We start from the raw sequence: 22028 nt of genomic DNA, 5'->3' as shown, positions 1-22028 counted from the left end.
ATTAAAACCAAACTGTTGTTTTTTAATATACCGGTTTTCTTCATTCAGATAACAAGAAGGCCATTAAGACTTTATCTATAAATTCGAATGTTATGAGTGTATGTTGAATTTGTTCTGTCTTTTGTCAAATACAATGACATACAAATTCAATACAAATATTAAACAACATAAATAAATTAGCAATTCATTTCATTATTAGTTTAAAAAAGAGGATGCGTCTCGCCTGACGTTTTTTGTTGTTGATTAATATAACGACAAAATACACAAATTAAATAAAAACAAAACAAAACAACACAAAACATAAAATAAAAGGTGATGAGGGACAATAAAACCCATATTGGTATATAAGGTAATAATACAAATAACTGACTTGGGGACTTTACTCCTAAAGCATGATTTTGTAACTGTATTTATGAATAAAAAATTTTAACAAAATATTTTTTATCTCCATTATTAAGTCTTAAAACCCTATTTTTCAGTGTTTTATCCAGGTTTTATCCAGTCATGCGCCTCAATCCAAAAGGCCAGTAGGTGGCGGTGTGCGATTATTTAGTTGCTTTGCAAACAGCCAATAAACACGCTGAAGAAGAAGAAATCAGCTGATACGCAGGGATGAGAACAGAAATCATGCTCAATTTAAGATAAAATATAACTGTTATATGGGTGTAACATTATAGTTTAGTTCTGTTGGGAATATTTTCTGTTTTTACTTTATATAATTTGTGACGCTGAATTGATTGCAGTTTTAGTTTTGAGCCTTTTGATAGGGTAAATAAGGAAGTTCTCTTTTTGCTTTACTTAAGTGTCCTCACAACCCAGATTTATCACTGGTATAAACTACTAAAAGTAAGTGAACGTGTACTGAACTTTAGCAGACATTTTTGTTATCATGGCTTCTTCGTTTAAAATCGGAGAGAGATTTCGGGAGAAGGCGAGAGATTTACTGGAGAGAGAATCTGTCATATCAGAAGAGCTGAAGGAAGAGTTGAATGCTCTGAAAGATCAGTCCATCATTCCATTCAAGACTGTGAGAAAACTAAGCAAGCTTCTTCAAGAAAATGGTAAGAAACGTACACGTTATGGAACATTGTGTGAAGCTTCTTATTGCACATTAGAAGTTGAGTTTGATGTTTTTGTAGGACATCCAGTGTATCTTCATGAGCTGTTCGAGGACAGCGCACTTCATCTTCCAGAAGTCATCAAACCTCCAAGGGTAAGTGAGATTCACTGTTTCAAGTTGTGTTTGAAGCATGATCATCAAAAAAAATAACGATTAATTTGAACCCAACAGAACCCCCAGCTGGTGGCCCGCCTAGAAAAAATTAAAGCAAAACTTGCCAATGAAGAATATAAGAGAATAACACGGAATGTAAATCCACAGGTGAACTCTCTTTTACAGTCTTTATAACAAACACGTGCTCTGTAGTTTTTGAAAATACTGTCATATTTATTAATATGCTGTTTTACTCAAAAGGAAATGAATAATCATGGAAACTTCGCAGACTTTGGAAGACAAGGTAAGGATGTTCCCCTTTCTCTTCTCATTTTTAATGTCTCCCTGTTATGATTTTCATCTTGTCATATTGTCTTCTCCAGTACGTTCTGTGAAGGCGATTGTTGTTACTGTATTCAACTTCCTGGTAACTGTAGTTGCGGCATTTGCTTGTTCATATCTGGGCAGCCAGTATATCTTCACAGAGACGACAGCAGTAAGTGCACACCGCATTCACACCAGTCAATGCACTGTAAAACATTAAAGGGATAGTTCACTTTGAAATAAAATTTTGTTATGTTTTAGCTTACCTCAAGGGCATCCAAGATGTAGGTGTCTTTTTTTCCGCAGTAGTTTCAATTTTGATATTTTTAGGTCAAACCGTTCTTGTTTGTCAGTCATATAATGCAGGTCTATGGTCACTGTCTCAAAGAGCATGCACAGAGTCCAAATTAAAACAATTCCCCCATCGTAAGTACACATTGATGGCCTAAGACACGAAACGAGCGGTCGCCTTGGCCACGGTTTCGTTCCAATGAACTGCCGTAGCCAAGGCGACTTCTATTGTATATATCTATACCCGCCCGCGCTCTCAGATCACTTGGACGTGGCTGTGTACAAGAGGTAAAAACGATATAAATACTGTTCGTTTTCTCACACAAACCGCTCGTTTCGTGTCTTAGGCCATCAATGTGTACTTACGATGGGGAATTGTTTAATTTGGACGACGGGGAATTGTTTTAATTTGGACTCTGTGCATGCTCTTTGAGACAGTGACCATAGACCTGCATTATATGACTGACAAACAAGAACGGTTTGACCTAAAAATATCAAAATTGAAACTACTGCGGAAAAAAAGACACCTACATCTTGGATGCCCTTGAGGTAAGCTAAAACATACCAAAAATTTATTTTAAAGTGAACTATCCCTTTAAGGGGTTTTGGAACTAAACATTATTAATGGTTATATGTGTGTTTTTTCTTGTAGAGAGTATTAGCTGCAGTGATTGCAGCATCTGTTGTCGGTCTTGCTGAGCTTTATGTTCTCGTCCGGACTATGGAGGGAGAACTTGGAGAGCCCTGATATCAACTAACATCATCCAATATTTCCATATGTTTTGTGTCATTCTTTCTGTACAGCTTACAGTTGTTGTTTTTTTATTCTTCCTCCAAATCCAAACAGTGAGATGTCTAACAGTGTTTAACAAATTAGTCTTGATCTAACATATAATAAAAGGATTTTGCAAAAGATTCCTTTAAATTAAAATGTACAAGATTAGAATCAATCAGGTTTTTCTAAAACCACTTAAGACACCTGAAGGTATATTATGATCATATTGTTGTCTTGTTTTCCATGTCGTTCATCTTAGTATTTATTGGACTGTCTTGTACAGGAGTGTCATTTCTTGTTTCAGTCATAACTAAGAGAGATGGTTGTTAATGATTTGTGCTTTGATGTTTATTGTAATTGTTATTGACTCACAAGACATAGTGTGGGAAAATGTCATCTTTTTTTTCTTTTTCTTTTTTTACAAGAAAATAATAATAAAAAACATCCAAAAAGCTAAAGTTGAGTCAAAAGCATTCAAAAGAAAAGAAAAGAAAAAAACATTTAATATATCACGCTCCCTGGTGATGCTCACTGTTTAACCAGGTTTACAGCATTTCCTGTTATAACGTTGATCCAGTGCTTACTGTATGTTGTGTACTGTACGTGCTGCACGTGCACCTGTGTATTTGAGCTACAGACACAGTATAAAAAACAACCAGAAATAGGCAGCTCTCTGAATATTAGAAAAAAAGACAAAACTTATTTTAAAAAATGTGCTGATCTATCTGAGAACATATATTGTACCTTATTTCCTGTACATTCTATATCTTTCTATCTGTCATTAGTAAATATGAAATCCACTAATACATTTCTGTCTCTATCTTTGCAGTCTATAAAATGGCTCCATAATGCAGTTAGCGTAACCAAGCTGTTTTGTAATCAATCAATTTCTAAAAAGAGCCTGCCATACACAAAAGCCATGTCTCAAGGGTCTGTATTAATAGTCGATGACCTTTTCTTGACTAAAAATGCAACCGTAAAAGCGTCATGCTTGAAATGGTGTGGGTTCCCATGGACATTTTGTAACCCCAAACCATAGTATCTATATCAGAGTTCAGTTTTTGTCCAGCAGAGGGCAGTGCAGAGTGTTCAGCTGGGGCTGAAGGGGCCAAGATCTCACTCAAACTTGCGCAAGTGGTTATATAGTGACTGGACGTAAGTAAAGACACACATGGGGTCTGGCTTTCTGCCCATCACCATCATGTCCTCCACTTCAATAAGCCTATCGCAGCCAGCTTTCTTCCTGGAAATAGAGAGACACAGATTTAACGGGTGGACGTGTATGACTGCTTCTATTCATTCTCCATGTCTGTTGACTATTGAAGTTTATGATAACTGTAATACATATGTTCAGATGACGTTAATGGTGCAGTTTTAGGTCTATGTAAATATTTCAGGATGTGGGAATTGGGACACTGGGAGAATGATGTCATGCTGCAGCAGGGCTGTCAAGTAGCCGGTTGAGGGAAAGGGGAGGTTCCTCTGAGCTCAACTGGGATTCGTTGGCATGCATTGCTTTACTGGTTTAAAGTGCCGGTTACGGACACCCTAGACTCAGACGCATCGGAAACTAAGTAACATTATATTTTGTGCCGTACTGTGAGGTGATGTGTAGCACAACTGCAGATGATTTGCGTCAACTTGCATTGTGGAATCATTCTGTTCAGGTCGTAAGGTCAGGTCACATCAAGTTCACATCTCATCTGTCTGGTCCATTCCTATTTAAAGACTTTTAATACCTTATTGGTGCTTTTAAATGAAAATGAATATGTTCCAAACTTGTGTTATTTTTTCAGTGAACATAAAAGGTGATTTTGAAAGAATCTTCACAGAGCTCTTTTCATAGTGACTGAATATAGCGCATGATCTATATGGATTATCTTTTTGCTACTTATCTGCAGCCTTTTTTTGACATTCATTATGTTTTTGAAACATGGTGACAGAATTTCCCTTTAATACCCTGCAAAAAATACACACGTTTTTACAGTTTGGGGTCAATCCAATTTGTTTATGTTTTTGAAAAGGCTGCATTTATTGTATCAAAATACAGTAAAACAGTAATATTGTAAAATGTTATTACACTTTAAACCGTGAACCTTTTTTAATCAGGAATCTTTGATGAATAGAAAGTTCAAAAGAACAGCATTTATTTTGAAAGAAATCTTTTGTAACATTACAAATGTCTTTAGTGTCACTTAGTTCAATCTTATGCATCCTTGCAGACTTAAAGTATTCATTTCTTAAAAAAACTAAAATCTTACTGACCCCAAACTTTTGAACAGTAGTGTATTTCAGCCATGTTTTCAGTATGATAAAGGGATGACACTAAGACAAACGGTTACACTTTATTTGAATGTGTCCCCGCTACAGTGTGATTGTACATTTTAATACTGAGTAATAGTAATTAACTACATGTACTATAGGGTTAGGGTAGGATTAGGCTTTTGGTTTAGGGCTTGTTGCATGTAATTATGCCTAATTTATAGTTATTACTATAGTAAATACATGTAACGTGGTACAAGGACACATTAAAATAAAGTATTACCAGACAAACTACTCAACTTTAAGAGATAAAGGAGATGAAGTGTCGACATCTCAATGCCATTGTCTAAAGGGTGAACAGAGTCGCCTTCATTCCAGTGACTTACTCTGCAGTGCTGAATGCCAGCTCGAAGTTATGTTTGCGCTCGGCAGGGGACAGGACGTTGTAATCAAACTCTGTAGGGAAGAAAGAGTGGACTAGGGCGCAGAATGCCATGCCGTCACTCCAGCTGGATGAGAAGTTTTGAATGTCGATGTTCTGCAGAGTAACGGGAGAGAGTGAAGCTATTATATGCCACAGGACACTGGGGTTTTGCCCCCGTACCCATCAACACAAAGTCACTACTCTACTCATAATAAATGTGCCTGATTTCTTTTGTGCATTTATATATATATATATATATATATATATATATATATACATATATATGTATGTGTGTGTGTGTGTGTATGTATATACTGTATATATATATATATATATATATACACACACCTTAAAATAAAGTAAAATATAATAAAACTTAAACTTATATTATTTCAGCTAGATGATCAGTCAATATTTCTCATCTTCATTTACTTTAACTTGATGTTCTAAAATAACTAAAACTGAATAAATAAATAAATAAACATTTATTTTTGTGCTGATGCAAAATTGAGTAGTGTGCAATAATTAAAATCAATTAAGCATTTATGAATCTAAAACGGAAAAGAATAATGAATAACAATAGATTACAAAAAGAAGGTATTATTCTTCTAGCATTTGTTCCTCTTGATCAGTGAGAAACCGAAAGGAATAGAAAAACAATAACGCCCTTTGAGATTCTGCAGAACTGCTTGTGGGTGTCAGAGCAGATGTTTTATTGTTGTCTGGCTCTTATCTTCATATGTGGAAATTTATAGTAATATTTATATTTACTCATTCGTATAGCTGGCAAATCTGACAGGCAAAGACAGTCTCTGTCACTGAAGGAAATCAAAATCTTCATGCGTGTTTGCCAGCTGTCTGCTCTGGTTCTCATGTTTACATACTGCTCTCTCGATACTAAATTAGGCTTGACCGTTAATTTACTATCTCTAACTAGAGCCACATGGGCTGGTTTGCAAAGCCGCACTAGAGTCAGTCAGAATATATATGCAGAGGAATCCTAATACCACACACATAATGTTCATTCACAATCTTACTGAGGTTAATAAAGTTAATATGCTAAAGCTAATAAACAGAATAACAATTTATAATGAGCTCAATCTTAAAATAACAGTATAGGAAGCCCTATAAGGCAGGATAATCTGCATCTTATCAGGCTGAAGTGTTGCTAAATCTTTCTTAGTTTTAATACAATGGCCTTGTTGATATGTGGGAAAAGCTCCCTTTTTTCTTCTGATTTGAGATAAGTCCCATGACGTCTATGGAATATCTTACCTGGTACCCAATAGTCTTGGATCGACACCACTCCAGAAGAATCTGCTTGATACTGCTAGCACTTGATACTCCAAAGCTCTGAGAGCGTTTTAGCTTTGGTTTGGAATCCACTGGTTTGGGTCGACTGAGATGGGAAAGATTAAAGCAAGAGGTTTTTCCTTGGATTGACTTTGCAGAGCATTAAAAAAGCATGTGCTTGCATAGACAAACAGGACGATTCCATTACCTGTTGTTTTCAGAGTCCAGCCTCTCAAAAATGGACCTGCGTGCCTGAGCTCCAATGTTTCGAGGTAAAGTCTGGGACCTCACAAGCTCCCGTCTGCGCTCAATACCTCTGCCGAAAGATAAATCTCCTGGCATATCCACATTCCTGATGCAAAGAGAGAGAGATGGCTGAGGAACATTTCAGTACTGTGAAATATTATGATTTTTTGGTAACACTTCATAACACTTCATTTACTGTATGTTCCGAAGATGAATGAAAGTCATCTGGGTGAGTAAATGATGACAACATTTTCATTTTTTGGTGAACTAACCCTTTATGTATTAGTATTACTAATGCTTGTTGTTAGTTAATGGTAACTAATGAACTAACTAATGCTAACAAATTGAACCTTGTGTTACCATTTTAATGAGACTGTCTTGCTAAGTGAGAGAATATTGCAAATTCTATTTGCATTAACGTATATTCATACTCTACCCACCTGTCTGTATTGTGTGAGAAAAGCCCAGAGTAAGTCACTGACTTGGCCGGAGCTGAAGATGCTTTCTCTGTGAGACAAAACATGGATTGACACAAACAATGAGACAGACTTTATGATAAAATCACATGCTGTGAATACGAGTCAAAGAAGTTGGTTGAATTTGTCCTACCACTAAGCCGTGGAGAACCCATAGTCCTGGCTGGAGTTGGAGCCCATGTTTTCACAGACGGCACTGTAACCACAAGACCAACACACACCTTTAGGTGATGACAGCAGAAAGAGTCATCTGTAGCCTCACTCTGTGAAGCTGTGATGGAGTCATACCTGCATTAACAGGAGACTCTAGTTGTGGCTGGTTATCGCTGCTGACCACCTGACTGTTTGTCAGTGAATCTGTTATGGTTGAAGGCATTGCTTGCATCGGGCTACCAGGTGACTCCGGACTCTTCATAACTGCAGAGTCAGCCACTTTGGTGGTTGCTGTGATTGGCAGGTGTGGCATCGCCATGGGAACGGGGGCCGAGTGCTCCTGTGACACACCGTTGGGTGGTGAGTTTCTCCTCAAAGGCATAGTAGAGTTTTCTGATTGGAAAGAGGATGTAAATATGTTACAACTGAAGCAGTATAATGTCTGTCTGTCTGTCTATCTATCTATTGAATAGGCTTTCCAGAAGGGATTTATGGGTAATACCTGTTGAGGATAAGTGTCCATTCTCCAAGCCTTGGAGAATTGGTGCTGGATCCACTTCAATGGGCTCATCTCGCTCAATGCTCTGTTAGAGAGAGAAGCAGCATTTACGTTTAATCTTTAAGAAGACTATTCATTTAGTAACACTTCAATGTAATCTTTAGCAAATCTCAGAATGAATATCCATTTATACTGTACATTATGATGTTGTGATGCCAAAAGTCACTTGTAGCATATAAATATGTTTGATTTTAGTTTTTAGAGATTTATTTTTAGACAAAACAATTTTATTTTAATATCGATCCGTTTTTGAGCCTCGGCCTGCTTAGTTTTTTCTGTGTTTCGCACCGTTGGCACGTCCTAGTTGACAGTCTTTAGTCCTTTTGGTGTGTTCAAGAGCAGGTTTTGTCCGAGATGCAGCCGACAAGAGGCGACAACACAGCTTTTGTCGCTGCTAGTTCATGGATGTCGGCTTGGTGTGTCCCGTGCTTTAAAAAGGCTATATGTAGAATTCAGAAACTCTGGTTATAAGCGACACTGGTGGCCATTAAGTGAACTGCAGCCAGCAACTTATTGCTAGTGCACATGTAACGTACAAGAGACTGAATGTGATTCGAGGCCACGATGTACTCACGGCGAAGTTCTTTTTTGTTCTTTGCTCAGAAGTAAAAAGTTGAAAATATCTTTGCAGCGAAAACCCTGACCCTTTCCTCTCAATAACAAAAGAATCACACAAAAAAAATGACAGCAGTGAGAAAGCGGCAGTTAAGAAAGCATCTGATCATGGCGATGTGGACATTTGGACTAGCTCTGCAATTCACCGGCATCTTGTCAACAGATGAGGTCATTAAAATCACACTGTTATGATAGTTTGATTATAAAGCAGGCCTATATTTGAGACTATAGACTATAGATCTGGCTATGTGAGCCTATAGTTTGAATGAATCCCTTTTCTTTGCATGACACATTGACATTACAGTACAGAATGTCTTTTTCGGCATTATCCTGAACATTGTATAAGCATTCATTTCATGTGTCATTGAACGGAAGCGAGGCTCTCGGAAGCGTGTGTGACCATCACGTCCTTTGGATTTTACTGGCGAAACCAGCTCAAGTCCATCACATAAAAATCAGTCTACAGGCTTTCATAGACAACCCAGGAAGTCAGGGAAGGTCTTGTTTTTTTAAGTTTTGCTACAAGCTGTTTACACATTGGCAATACAAAAAACGATTAATACATGAAAATTCTTACATATAGCCCCTTTAACATAAAAATAATGATCAGTTTATTGGTATTATCCAGAATTTGAAGAAAGATATCAATCCCTGGTGCGCCTAAAACAAGTATCCTTTACAAGAGGCACAGTCCCAAGTAGATGAGCACCAAAACAGGGTATAGAACATGAGACAACTGATGCGATTATCCAATAAACCCCAATCAAAGACATGAAAAGAGACAAAGTGGCTCCAAATGTGTTTTTCAGGAGGGCACATTCTGCAAAAGTAAATGAATGATGTAATCTAATCAAAGACACTTGATTGATGGTTCACTATGATTCACTATGGAGACCAGTAATGTTTAAAGAAGCCTAGTCTCCTTTAAAAAGAAATCAATGCTCTGGATCAGGGCCGATGTGGGTCATCAATACAGATATTGCTGCTGGTCTATTTTAATCTTTAATAGTCACTTCTACCCTCCATGCACTTTTCTGCGTGACCTAAATGCAAGATCACATGTTGATATTAGTGCCTTGAAGTTACACACTGACACATGAAGCTCGCCGCCTTGCTTCATTTCCTTTAGACCTCAACCATCAAATAGTTATACAGATACAGATGTTTGGCGTCGGCTGCAATGAGCTAACCATTATTAAAGTCTATTGACTATTGTCTCCTAAGGGGCTAAGGGGGTGGCGGACTAGTTTTTTAGGGCCTGGATGTAAACCAAAAGAATGACTGTGCATGTTTAGTTATCTCTGGCACTGTCATTAATTACCTGGCAGCTTATCAATGGACTTTAAAAAGCTCTTTTGTGTGTGGCCTGAACCTCACTAGAACATGCAAACACATGCTAATATGCTAACAAATGTGCACAGGCTATAAGGAAGTGTTTGTTTATGAATGCAAATGCAAAACACACAAGGATTAAAAACCAGGCACGCAATCAGGAAAGCATTGCATTTTAAAAGAGAAATAACTTCTTAGTGAGACCAAGGAGTAAGTAAACTGGCGAGAAGGAGGCCAGGTGACATCACATCTAAAGAATGCTGGAGGGGCGTGCGGTCGAGGGGGAGCAGCTGCCTGTCCCATTGAGAGAAGGAGATAGGGGGAGACAAAATTCACCCCAGCCATGAAACGTATCCAACTCTGATTTGCTGGCTGAACACGCAGGTTCTTGGCTCAATCCAGTGCTGGAGTTGCTGCAGTGCGAACGTCTGTCGTTGGACTGTGACATATGTCAGTGTCTCTAGAGCATATCAGCAGACACGTGACCTGTTTTACAGTGATTTTGGGCAGCCTGAATTATTTTTTTAATTTTTTTTAAACATTGCCTGCAGACATTAAGGTTTGTATCTGAAATTCCTTCCAAATGTATTGGTTCAGGCACTATTCTGGCACGGAGGTCACCTGCTGCTCGGTCCCTGGGCTAAATTAAGAGGTGTAGGGGGGAATCTTACCACACCCATCTCACATGTTCACTGAACTGCATGCACTCACCCCAGTTGCTCTTTTTTTTTTTCCAGGAACAACACATTCCCAATCCCAGAGAATGCGTCATCACATTAATAGAGAGAAGCAATAAAACAAGTGCAGGAAATAGGGAGGTGAGACAGAACATGTGGAAAAGCACTTAAGTATAAGGCTGCAACAGCTATTTTGATAACCGATTAATCTGTCCATTATTTCTTTACTTAACTGATTAATTAATCAGTATGAACATAGTTTTGTATTGCTATGATTTTTTATTTTCAATCTTATTAAAGTTACTATTCATATTAAAAGATATGAATTTTTTTAAAACATTTTTAATTCATTTTAATATTTTTTAAATGAACATCCAAAAAAAAAATTTATTTTGATTAAAATGACACATCTAAAATGTTCCATTTGATTGACAGGCATGTACATATACTGTAAGTGTAAGTTGTACATTCAAGTATTTAAAGAACTGCATTTTATCACTATTATTCATTTGACCGAATTAAAAATAGATTTTTAAATACCAAAAAAAGGGATGAAGATAAGACTAATTTCTAATTAAATTTGACTATTTTCAATATCAGTCTGAAAAGAATGATTCATTCACAAATCTGGGTCTCAAAACAGGTCTCGAACATATCATTGAATCAATTACTTGATAACTAATGCAATCAGATCATTTGAATTCACTATTTAATCATTTGAATGCTATTTGTGAACTGCTTCAACTAATCAATATAAAAAAATTGGCTCAAAAAAGGATTTGTTCGTGAATCGGATATCGCTATTAGACCTCAAGTAAATCACTGAACGATTTAGATGTTAATTACTGCAATTGGATAAGTCGAATTCACAAATGAATCAATTAATGTAATTTTTTTAACTGATTCAACTGATTAATTGAAAAGAATCGGCTCAAGGAATTATTCATTCATTAATCGGACATAGCCATTGGGCCTCGATTCCGAATCATTGAATCATTGAGTTGTTAACTTCTGCAGTCAGAATTCACAATTGAATCATTCACTGCTACTGCTGTGACCTTGTTCAACTGATTCACTTAAATGACTATTTTCAATATCAATTATCATCAACATATAAACGTTTAGTTGTTCAGCTCAACTTCAGCTCGAGTCCTCAAGCCACACAAAAGAGGGAAAAAAAACTGGACAATCCATACTTTTGTCCGCAGGGAGGGTCACTCGTCTCCTGTACGTGCTGTTCCTCCATAAGTGAGGACACTCAAAGACAATGAGGGTGGTGTGGAGAGCAGCGTCGCCTCCCAGACTATACAAAACAGACCACTAGAAGACTAAATGCAGCCCCTTCAGAGACACAGTAATCACTCCTGCAGGTGAGGAGACAAGAAAAGGCCTAGAGGAGTCTTCAGTCTATTTGTGCTGTCCTACAATAGGCCTACATAAACCGAATGCCTCTAAATGTGGTTACTATGTACAATCTTTTCAGACAATGGACTCCCCTTACAGAAAACCTTTAATGTGAGTCTAAATGTCCCTCTACGGCAAAATAAGAATTTCCCCAGCGTGTTGGCAGCCTGCCTGTGCAATGCTGGGGTGCATAAAAGAAGATTTTTTCCAGTGGATAATCACAAGGTTGTATTGTATATAATCTCTGAGTGATTTTGATGGGAGTGTGGCGGCTTGAGCATTGTGACTGCAAGAGAAAACAGAGAGCTGCTCTGTGTATGATCAGAGAGATGAATGCCAGTTTTGATGAAGCTCTGCATGTGTGAGTGTCTGATTTTAAACGTATCTGAGGGGATATTCTTGCGTCTCTGTGACATTTGAGATTCTTGGAACGTTGTGGTGGCGGGGGAATGGAATGGAACATAAACAACAATAGAGGGCATGTTTGTGGGAGAACTCTGGAGGGTTCAGTGGACTCATTCCAGCCCCAGTCTCTCAAATCCTACAGATAGCCAGCTCTTACAAGGCCCTCTCTGGTATTAATAAGCCATGCCGATAATGCTATTTATATTTTTCCAGTGTACAAATAGCTGGGCTCATTTTGGGAGTGGGGGTCATGATCAGAAAACATAAAGTGGATACTGTTTAAGGCATAAATCAACAGTGCGAAAAGCAAATGTATCATTTGTGATTGAGAGAAATTTTTGCCGACAATTTGGCCGACAGTAATTTAAGGGTAATTTTTCCTGCTGTTAGAAAATCAGAGAGATGTAGAGTCTATAAAGTTGAGACAACTGGGGACGGGATGCCTGGTTTGTGAGGGTCTTTGCTCTGTAATTTCCTCCACAAACTCAAGTGTTCATGCAGAAAAAAGCCCAAACACCTGTTTTTAAAGCACCACAAAGCCTGCAATTTCTCTCTTCTAGCAGAAGCAGGAATGGAAAGAAAACCTGCGCAGAGAAGCAGAGAGAGACGTTTGAACACTCAGCTGTGTGTGAACTACAAGAATTTTTCAGGGAGTTAGTTGGGTGTGCTTCATTTTCACTCCCACATACTCACAAATTCACAAATTACATTGTAAAAAGCCTTATAAAAATGGTCCTTCGGGCCATAAATTCAAGCCCTGAATCTGACCTTCTGATTTAATTTCATTGGTGTAATTTAATGTAGTCAGGTGGATTTGGTCATATGACATTATTATAAATAATTATGAGTCAGCATATTCAAATTCAATTCATCAGTTTGTTTTGTTAGCTTGAGAGTCACTTCAACTAAATTACTGAATCAGTAAGTTTAACAATGATATTTGTGAATCGAAGCATTTCAAACTAACTAGCCTAACTAACTAACTAACTACCTAAACCAGACATTGCCATCAAGTCTTGGAGCAGGTCTCGACTGGAAAATTGAATCAGAATTGAAACTGAGTTGTTAACTGATGCAATAAATCATTCAAATTCACAAATGGATTAATTAATGACATTTGTAAGCAATTCAAGTGATTAATTGAAAAGAGTTGGTTCAAAAGAATGATACATTCAGAATGATACAAATCAGACATCAGGTCTCCACTAGATCATTGAATCACTGCATTGTTAACTGACATAATAATTTTCAGTTGAAATCATAGTTAAATCATTCTGTGCTATACGTGAACTGGTTCAACCGATTCATCGGAAACAATGATTTGTTTACAAATCAGACATCGTTATCAGGTATTTTTCAGATCATTGAATCTTTGAGTTCTTTGCTGCAATCAGATCAGTTGAATTTACAATTGAATCATTCAATGTTATTTGTGAACTAGTTCAAATGATTCATTGAAAAGAACTTTCTCAAAAGAATGAAAATTGGCTTGAAAGAATTTGTTCACAAATCATAATTCAGGAACATGTTTTTCTAAAAGTGTAGTGAAGTAAAAGGTTATATAGTAGGCTATGCCTTGGAATGTAGTGAAGTAGTGAAACTTTAGAGTAAAGATAATTAAAAATCTACTTAACTACAATAAAGGAGTACAAATTATTTGCTTCCGTCAGTGGTGGGTTGGTACTTCATTGGAGTATTATTTTATAAGGGTATCTGTTGTTTTACTCAAGTACTTGATTTGAGTACTTCGTCCACCACTGGTTGCTGTCCACAAGATTATTTTAGATGCTACCACACAAGAACATTTTAGGTTGCATAACAATTTTTTTTGCTGTGTGTACACCTCTTTGGTTTACCAAACAACCTTATAGTGGGAAGTGCGCATGTAGTGCACTCAAAACTAAACTGTCCATTACTCATCTGTAAACAATCATGTGTGTCCTGACGCATTGACGCAGGAGCTTCTGGGCTCTTGAGAAACCTCATCAGATTAATACTACCTGGCCATGCAGTGATTCCACTTTAATATGATTCACTGCAGCGCGATTGATGGGTTGTAGCCTAAAGGGACGCACTACATCTAAAGCCCCACCTGCAGATGGAGAACACAGACCTGGGCAGTGGTCAAACACACCGCCTCAGGCCAGAGAGAGAAGAGAAACCATTCCAGGAATACACAGCAGTTTGCACACAATATCGAAGAGCTTAGCTTGGTTTAGACTTCCTAGTACCAGCTGAGATAGCAGCAGCCTATACTCTACTCCAGTGACACACACATGGGTGGTAATGTGACCCCATGCACGGTGGATAAGCAAGGTCTTCACTAGAGTTTCCTCACTTAAATTCTCTGCACACATGCATTCCTACAAGGTGGGACAATGGTTCCTGAGGGGCAGTGAGGTCATCCCGTAAACAACGAATTATTAACCTGTAACCATGGAGATGAAAATACATGGCATTGTCTGGAAGTAATTAGGAGAGCTAGGGGCAGCATGGGAGTGGCTGGATGCCTTTCTCTAGCCTCCCATCCACAATCTATTCTCTCTTTTCCACCCTCCCTCTCACATTCCCTCTTTCTCACCCTCTCTTTCTCTCTCTTGCACTCTACTGTATTAATAGCTGTGCAAAGGTTTTTTGTTCTGCTACTTCTTCTCTGCCAGGAATCTGTGCTGGACATGGAGATACAGGCAGGGCAACGGGAGGAGATTAAACGTTCCGTTCCATTGTGAGAGCTTTGGCTTTGGGCCAGTCCGAGCTAGAAACATCAAGCATATCTCAGGCAAACACATGCAATCAAACACACACGAGTATGTTCGAGTAAGCTCCTTACACCCTCCTGCTAAGGTGTGAAACTACACAGGCGAATTTTCATACACTTTCGCCTCATAAATAAAAGTCAGGAGTCCAGTGGCCTTGCAAATTTGGACGCTTAAGTGAATCTTTGCAAATAAATGCTCAGCCTTTAAGCCTTCTGAGGCCTGCTTGGCTACCTGGAAGGCTATCCAAATCTAGAATTCCCAACATCAAAACTGAATTTAAAGCAAAGCACATCAGATCAAACGACATTCCGTTCTGGGCTTCATGTTTTAAAAACAGCTCATCCCTGGCAATGTTAGACGGCTGTGTGGACTGAAAACTAGATGTACTGGTACTCTGGGGTGAGGTAAGCCAAAGTGAGGAGGGTGTTTCTCACACTGCCAGAGCCAAATGTGGGATTTGAAGTACTATTATGGTAATTTGGTAATGCTTGGCAACATGGGGTGTGTGTGTGTGTGTGTGTAGAGGAAAAAAGGTCCTTGCTACAGATGTGTGGTGTATATAAACATGACAGGAAAGATATAAATGTTTATGCTATGTCATAGCATGGTAAACGGTGTACGTCAAAATTATGAATGTTAGTGGTTATTTGCCAGTCTGAAAGTTCTTGAAAAGTATGACCACAGGAAAGAAGGATACACATTCTTGAGCTCCTCAGTAAAAACAATATTCATCTTAATTCTTAGGGCTAGTTTGGTTCAAGAAAATGTTCGTCAATAACGGGGATTTTTTTTGTCAACAAAAAGATGATTAAAAAAAGTGTGTCGTGGCAATAATTAAAAACAATGTGGATGAAAATATAACTAGTAAAAACACTAAATGTTTGAATATATTTTGTACTCTCTCGTAAACTAAATGTTAATTCAGCTGAAATTAGATGCTATTTTAGTTGTGTAAAACTGACAAAATACTGACGGATATGTTCGTCAACAGACAAAATGACTAAAACTGTGTAAAAATGAACGGTGAATGAACTGTCAAGAGAACTACAACACAAAATTGTTAGTTGACAGATTTCAGAAACTCACTGTCAACCATGTTAGCAAATAAACCAGGTTAGCAACCGAACCAAGATGCTAGAAGACAGCTGCTAACATTCAGTCTGATGCAGTGCTAACTTGGAGCACAATGTGGAGCAGCTAAAAAAAAACCTAAAAACTCTTAGACAAGAGCAAGAATCCGGAGGCCAAACCCAGGCCTTATAATCTTCATAATTTTGGATTGACAGCATGAAGCTAAGAGGAAATCGACTGAGTTAATGTTTAAATATTTCCAATATCTGTTAGCTTATTTGTGTCTGTGGGCATCTGTGTGTGTTTATATCCTTTCACTGAGATTGTAAATGTGCCTTAACGGAGTTTCCACAGATAACAGCCGTGCAAATCTTATCTTCCTCCCACCCCGATCTCCTGGAGAAGCACAGCCGAACACACACAGGTCCTCCAGCGGGAGTCAAAGTATCTGACATTTTCAATGCAGTGCCAGTGACTATATTGAGGCACAGTAGAATCAAAGATAACCCACTGACCCCTAAACAATTTATTCACATCGGCAGTAATGAAGGGCAGAGTCTTTGTGCTCGGGGCCAAGTGTGATCGTGCAGTGAGACCACGCTCCACAGGTGTGGTTCCCTTCCCAGCCAAGCACCTGTCCTCCGAGCAAGAGGGACTCCAGAGGAGCCAGCAGGGCTACATCTACATCACATTTTGGTGAGGAAAGAAAGGAGGAAGGTGTCCCGGGTGTTCTTCAAATCCTGACTCACCCAACGTACTTCAAATGAGGCAGAATGTCGACACAATGGTCCATTGAAACCACAGAAATGCTGCGGTAATTGGCAACAGCAGTGCAGGACTTCTCTGTGGAGCCAGCACAGAGTGAGGACAGAGCAAAAGCATTTCGCTGGCCGCATGAACTCTGAAAGGAGAGAGGAACACAGCACGATCCGGTTCATGTGCATTTAAAGTTTTGACGTAAAATTCAACGCAGCATAAACATACATAGTGAAGCCGGTATCTTTTTGTCATCAATCAATCAAACAATCAATCAATCAATCAATCAATCGATCAATCAATCAATCAATCGATCAATCAATCAATCAATCAATCAATCAATCAATCAATCAATCAATCAATCAATCAATCAATCAATCATTCCATTCATCCATACATCATCCATCAAATCATTTATCTATCTATCTGACTGTCTGCTCGCCCATCTGTCTGTCTGTCTATCTGTCTGTCTATCTATCTATCGTTCTACCTATCCATCCATCCATCCATCCATCCATCCATCTAAACCTTGACAAACTTTTTTAGTTACTGATATGAATTTCTTTGAATTGCTATTACTACATTAAAATTTTAATTCTTGAATTCATCTTGTTTGCTACCTTAATTTAAATTCAGTTTAAATTCAGTACTAAATTTGAACTATAAAACCTGTCAGAGGACTATGAACTGCAATGAGGCCAATCATAGAATGAGAGCAAGAAAGACGGAGAGGGAGAGAAAGTGATAAAGATATGATGTGGACTGGAGACTGGAGTGTTTTTTATGTGAGACAAAATGATAGTTGGGAGAACTATCCACAGAGAACAAATGCCACAGATACAGTGGCGGCAGTCTGAGATTGAGCCCGGGATAAACTGTTATTTCCCAAGAACAGAAAGTACAACAGGGCTCTGTAAGAATCTTAGACAGACAGAGTTAGGAGGAAGAGCGTGAGATAAAGCGTGATTCTCATGATATCTGCAGGTGCTCACAGCACAGCCGTGTGGAGGCAGGCCAGCACACATCCCCACGTGGAGTCTCGCTGTCTTTTTTTCCAGTCTTTCTAGCTCACTTTTTCCTGCAGGCTGGGACTGAAAGGGAGTGCTCCGAAGACCTGCCACAACAGTCTCTGAGTATTTTACAAGCCCAGAATGCAGCTCTCTCATTATGCGGTTGGCAGGTGTGGATGTGGCAGGGAAGATAACAGCCTTCCTTGTCTCTACTGACTCTCACTCACAGCCTAAATCAACTGCACTCCCAGCTACTGATAACATAAAACAAGACCTTATGAAACAAGCCAATGTAATTTGAATGCTATGCAAATGATAGTATTTTTATTCTCATGGCACAGAGCTCTAGATTAATGAGTGACGACTGCATGATGTTCGAGTTTTCATGTTACAGGCAGCAGCTGTAAAGGCTGCAAAGGCTTTGGTGACAGGTTCAACTCAATAGAAAGTCTCCTAAAAATAGAGCTGAATTCTCTAAATCCTGAATAGAGTAATTATCTATCATGTCAGAATATGTTTGGGGGTTTACAGTATAAATATGCAAACTATGAAATTTACCTATCAAATAAAACATGCTTTGAATGAATGACATCTGCTAAAATGGCCTGGGTTGTTTGAGCATTGTTTTTAATTAAAATGTGTAATTTCACAAATCTTTAGACAGGCAAGTGTAGGTTTCTCTGAGTGAAAGTGGCTCTGTTCCTGCTCCAAATTATGCGTAAACGCACAGCTTTGCATAAAATATGCTGCTTTGTTTCTGTGTAAATGAAATGCAGCATCAGAGCCACCTTAATTTATTTCCATAATTCCATATCATATTATTAATTTAGTTCTGTCATGTCAACTCTCGGAGTGTTTGGCATGGTAATGGATATGACGATGTTGATTTAGTACTGGCGGAATAGATCTGCTACGCTGCTGCTGTTATTGCTGCTGCTGTTGGTTATTGCTGCTGCAGAGTAAGTGCAGGGCTTGCTACTGCCAATAAATTCACGACGGACACACTGCTGTGAGCAAGTAAGACATGCTGCTGCTGTACAATATAGTGTACAGGAATTACCAATAGCAGATCTATACAGGTGGAGCTGAGGAAGGAGGTGGGTTTCTGAAAGAACTGCAACTGCTACAGCAATACTGACCAAATAATTGAAGGTTGTGCAGTGAGCTCATTGGCTAAGCCAATTAAGATGCAGCTTCTGTGTCGCCTTTGTAAACATCCAAAAAATATTACTTGGTGGTCAAATTGTTTATTCGCTTTGTGCCTATAAGGACACCCTTAACTGTGGTACAATAACCATAATGCATGGCCATATGTGGCTTAACTTCATCAGGTCGAAATGGTGGCAGTAAACGACTGTAAATTGATTTAAACCTCATCCCACATTTGTCAGAGACTGCGCCAAAGGTCTTCTGCTTTTACAAACATTCAGTTCGTTTGTATACGTTTTCCAGCTTCGGCCTTCTCTATATGTCTAAATATTTAGTTTTCGAACATAAGGTTTCTCACATCACTTCATTTTTTCCAGTTCCACAAAATGACCTCACTCGAGGTCACGCTTCCACTCATTCTTGCAGATGTCTACTCACGTTTGTTTTGCTGGTGACAGAGAAGGTGGCTCTGCTGGAGAAGCGTGTGGTGGTGGGGCTGGAGGCAGAGCCGCTGGCGGAGCCGGTCAGAGCCGCTATGCTGGGGGCCGCAGACGGTGGAGACTGATGCCCTGCGGTGCTGCTGTTGGTCTGTGGTGGCGCTGATCCTCCTGTGAGAAGTGCGCTTCTGTCACACACCGACCCAGTCAGCATCTCTACCTGTCGGGTCAAGGCCTCTAACTGACCCCTGAGCTGCCGGTTCTCCTGCTGCAGCTGCGCCACGGCTCGGCCTAGAGGTCCGCTCACATGAATGGCCTCTTCCAGTCTCCGTTCGATGCCTAGCTTGAAAGCGCTGACGTCCACGTGGATCTCACGCACGGCATCTCGCAATGTGGTTTCATAGCGGGCCAAAGCTGCACAAACCGTCTCCCCTTCCGGGGAGCCCTCTGCCACTGATGCCAACGGGCCTGCGTCCATCTCTTCTATGAGTCCAGGTATCTTCCTTCACAGTCCAACAACAAATTGAGATCTGTCTCTGATATTTCCCTTTTGAAATTGTTTAAAGTCCCAAATCCATATAGAAATCCAGAGGAAATGACAACAGTGACCTGTGGAATCAAAACTCAGTCAGAAACAAACTTAATTTCCTTATTGAATGAATGAAAACATCTTTAAAGCTCACTCAGCTTTAAAAAAAAAAGTCAGTAGAAATAGTGTTTACAGACCTTGTGTTTTCAGTATGATTTTCCTGCTGTAAGTGTGTCTGAGTGTGTGAGTGTGTTCTGCCCGCCGTGCTGTTTTAAAGTACAGCTCTCACAGTCACGTTAACCTCCTACTACTCCTGGAGTCCGGGGGAGGGAGGAGAGAGGGAGGGAACAAGAAAAAAGAGGAGGAGAGATAGAGCTCCACTTTATCCTGGCTCCCCCTCCTTCTTTCCACTGTATTTGTATTAATCTCCACTTTCACAACACAGTGCTCTGTCTCTGCTCTCTCTCACTCACTCTTCCTCACTCTTTTTTTCTCTCCTGACAGATAAAGGCCACTGCTCACATTACTCCAGCTCAAGCATGTCCCACTGTCTCACCAACGCTATATCAGAGAGGAACAGACACGCCTTTTGTTTTTTTTTCTGTCTCACTTTCACTGGGTTCAGAATGTGGTGGTTGAGGTCAGTATAAAGACTGCACTCTTAAGGTTTTAAAGTACCTGTTTGCACTGCAAAGATTTACAATATGCGGTTTAAACTGTCCTAACAAGTTTCCAGCATCAAGCAATTTGTCTGTCCGCACTGAATGTGAAACTGCAGATCATAATCACATCCAATCTAAACATATTATTTGATGTTTAATGTACCGTTATGAGAAGTGAGATTTTGGGTTACCTAATGCATTGTTGCAGAAACAGAAACCAAGTTGTTGCATCATGCAGCGTTTTTGAGTTCAGTTGGGACAGACAAATTGCTTGTTGCTGGAATGTTGGTTAGGAAACAAAAAATACTTTTGTTGGTGTAACATAATGTAATCAGGCTGATTCAATGTTATTAAATGCTATAATTTACTTTTTATATTTAATATTTACTTTTTAAATTATTTAATAAATATTGAAAGATAAAATGTATATAAAATACACTATTAAATATATTATTTTATATTTTATAAAATATTTACATTTAGTATCTTTAATATACACATTCAAAAGGTTGGGGTCGGTAAGATTTTTTGAAAGAAGCTTCTTGCTTATTAAGGCTGCATTTATTTGATAAAAAATAGTTGTTTGTTAATTGTAAAATATTATTGCAGTTTAATATAACTGTTCACTTTTTTATATATATATTTTAAAATGTAATTTATTCCTGTGATGGCAAAGCTGAAATTTCAGCATCATTACTCCAGTCTTCAGTGTCACATGATCCTTCAGAATCATTCAAATATGCTGATTCGGTGCTCAAGAAACATTTATTATTGTTATCAATGTTGAAAATAATTATTCTTTGATAAAAAAAATTCAGGATTCTTCAATGTATATAAAGTTCAAAATAACAGTATTTATTTAAAAACATTTTGGTAATATTATTTGTCTTTACTGTCACTTTTGATCAATTTAATGCATCCTTGCTGAATACAAAAAAAAATATCTAATTAGGTTGCCTGACAAAACATTTTGGAATCCTCCCTTCTCATTTAAATACAATGGCTAAACTCAATTCAACATAGTAAACAAGGAGGTAATTCCCTTGAGAATTCCCCCCTGTACTTCATAAGAGTTCAATGTCTTGTCCTTTCCAAACTGACCTTGTGTCCTGTCATGATCATTCAGTCTATAGACAAAATGGGGGCTGATTGGATTTCAAGAGTTTGCTGTTAAGGGTGAAAAGAGGGGCATAATGGATCTGGAGG

General features: G+C 38.6%; 2 protein-coding genes across 2 annotated transcripts; one reads left to right on the top strand and one right to left on the bottom strand.

Moving 5' to 3' along the window:
* The first annotated feature begins 560 nt into the window (after window positions 1-560).
* On the top strand, window positions 561-3061 carry vma12 (vacuolar ATPase assembly factor VMA12). The gene is made up of 6 exons (XM_082180586.1): window positions 561-1061; window positions 1140-1213; window positions 1292-1381; window positions 1475-1517; window positions 1597-1709; window positions 2481-3061. The coding sequence occupies exons 1-6, from the start codon at window positions 890-892 to the stop codon at window positions 2574-2576; spliced, it is 588 nt and encodes a 195-aa protein (XP_082036712.1). The 5' UTR covers window positions 561-889; the 3' UTR covers window positions 2577-3061.
* Window positions 2927-20492, bottom strand: smtnl (smoothelin, like). Its single transcript, XM_082180540.1, has 10 exons — window positions 20358-20492; window positions 19633-20240; window positions 7960-8041; window positions 7593-7850; window positions 7438-7500; window positions 7269-7335; window positions 6791-6934; window positions 6565-6688; window positions 5252-5403; window positions 2927-3846 (listed from the first exon to the last, which is right to left on the bottom strand). The coding sequence occupies exons 2-10, from the start codon at window positions 20107-20109 to the stop codon at window positions 3720-3722; spliced, it is 1494 nt and encodes a 497-aa protein (XP_082036666.1). The 5' UTR covers window positions 20110-20240; window positions 20358-20492; the 3' UTR covers window positions 2927-3719.
* Between the last annotated feature and the right edge of the window lie 1536 nt (window positions 20493-22028).

This window comes from Leuciscus leuciscus (assembly GCF_965113295.1).
Source record: "Leuciscus leuciscus genome assembly, chromosome: 9".
NCBI lineage: Eukaryota > Metazoa > Chordata > Actinopteri > Cypriniformes > Leuciscidae > Leuciscus > Leuciscus leuciscus.
The sequence above is the reverse complement of the archived record's forward strand: the minus strand, read 5'-3'. Positions and strand labels throughout refer to the sequence as shown.

Coding starts and splice junctions, on each gene's coding strand:
- smtnl (XM_082180540.1), bottom strand. CDS start 20,109: ATGGACGCAGGCCCGTTGGCATCAGTGGCAGAGGGCTCCCCGGAAGGG. Junction 7,851..7,959: donor TGGACACTTATCCTCAACAG/GTATTACCCATA, acceptor CTTTCCAATCAG/AAAACTCTACTATGCCTTTG. Junction 5,404..6,564: donor CCAAGACTATTGGGTACCAG/GTAAGATATTCC, acceptor GTTACTCTGCAG/AACATCGACATTCAAAACTT.
- vma12 (XM_082180586.1), top strand. CDS start 890: ATGGCTTCTTCGTTTAAAATCGGAGAGAGATTTCGGGAGAAGGCGAGA. Junction 1,214..1,291: donor AAGTCATCAAACCTCCAAGG/GTAAGTGAGATT, acceptor TGAACCCAACAG/AACCCCCAGCTGGTGGCCCG. Junction 1,518..1,596: donor CGCAGACTTTGGAAGACAAG/GTAAGGATGTTC, acceptor TGTCTTCTCCAG/TACGTTCTGTGAAGGCGATT.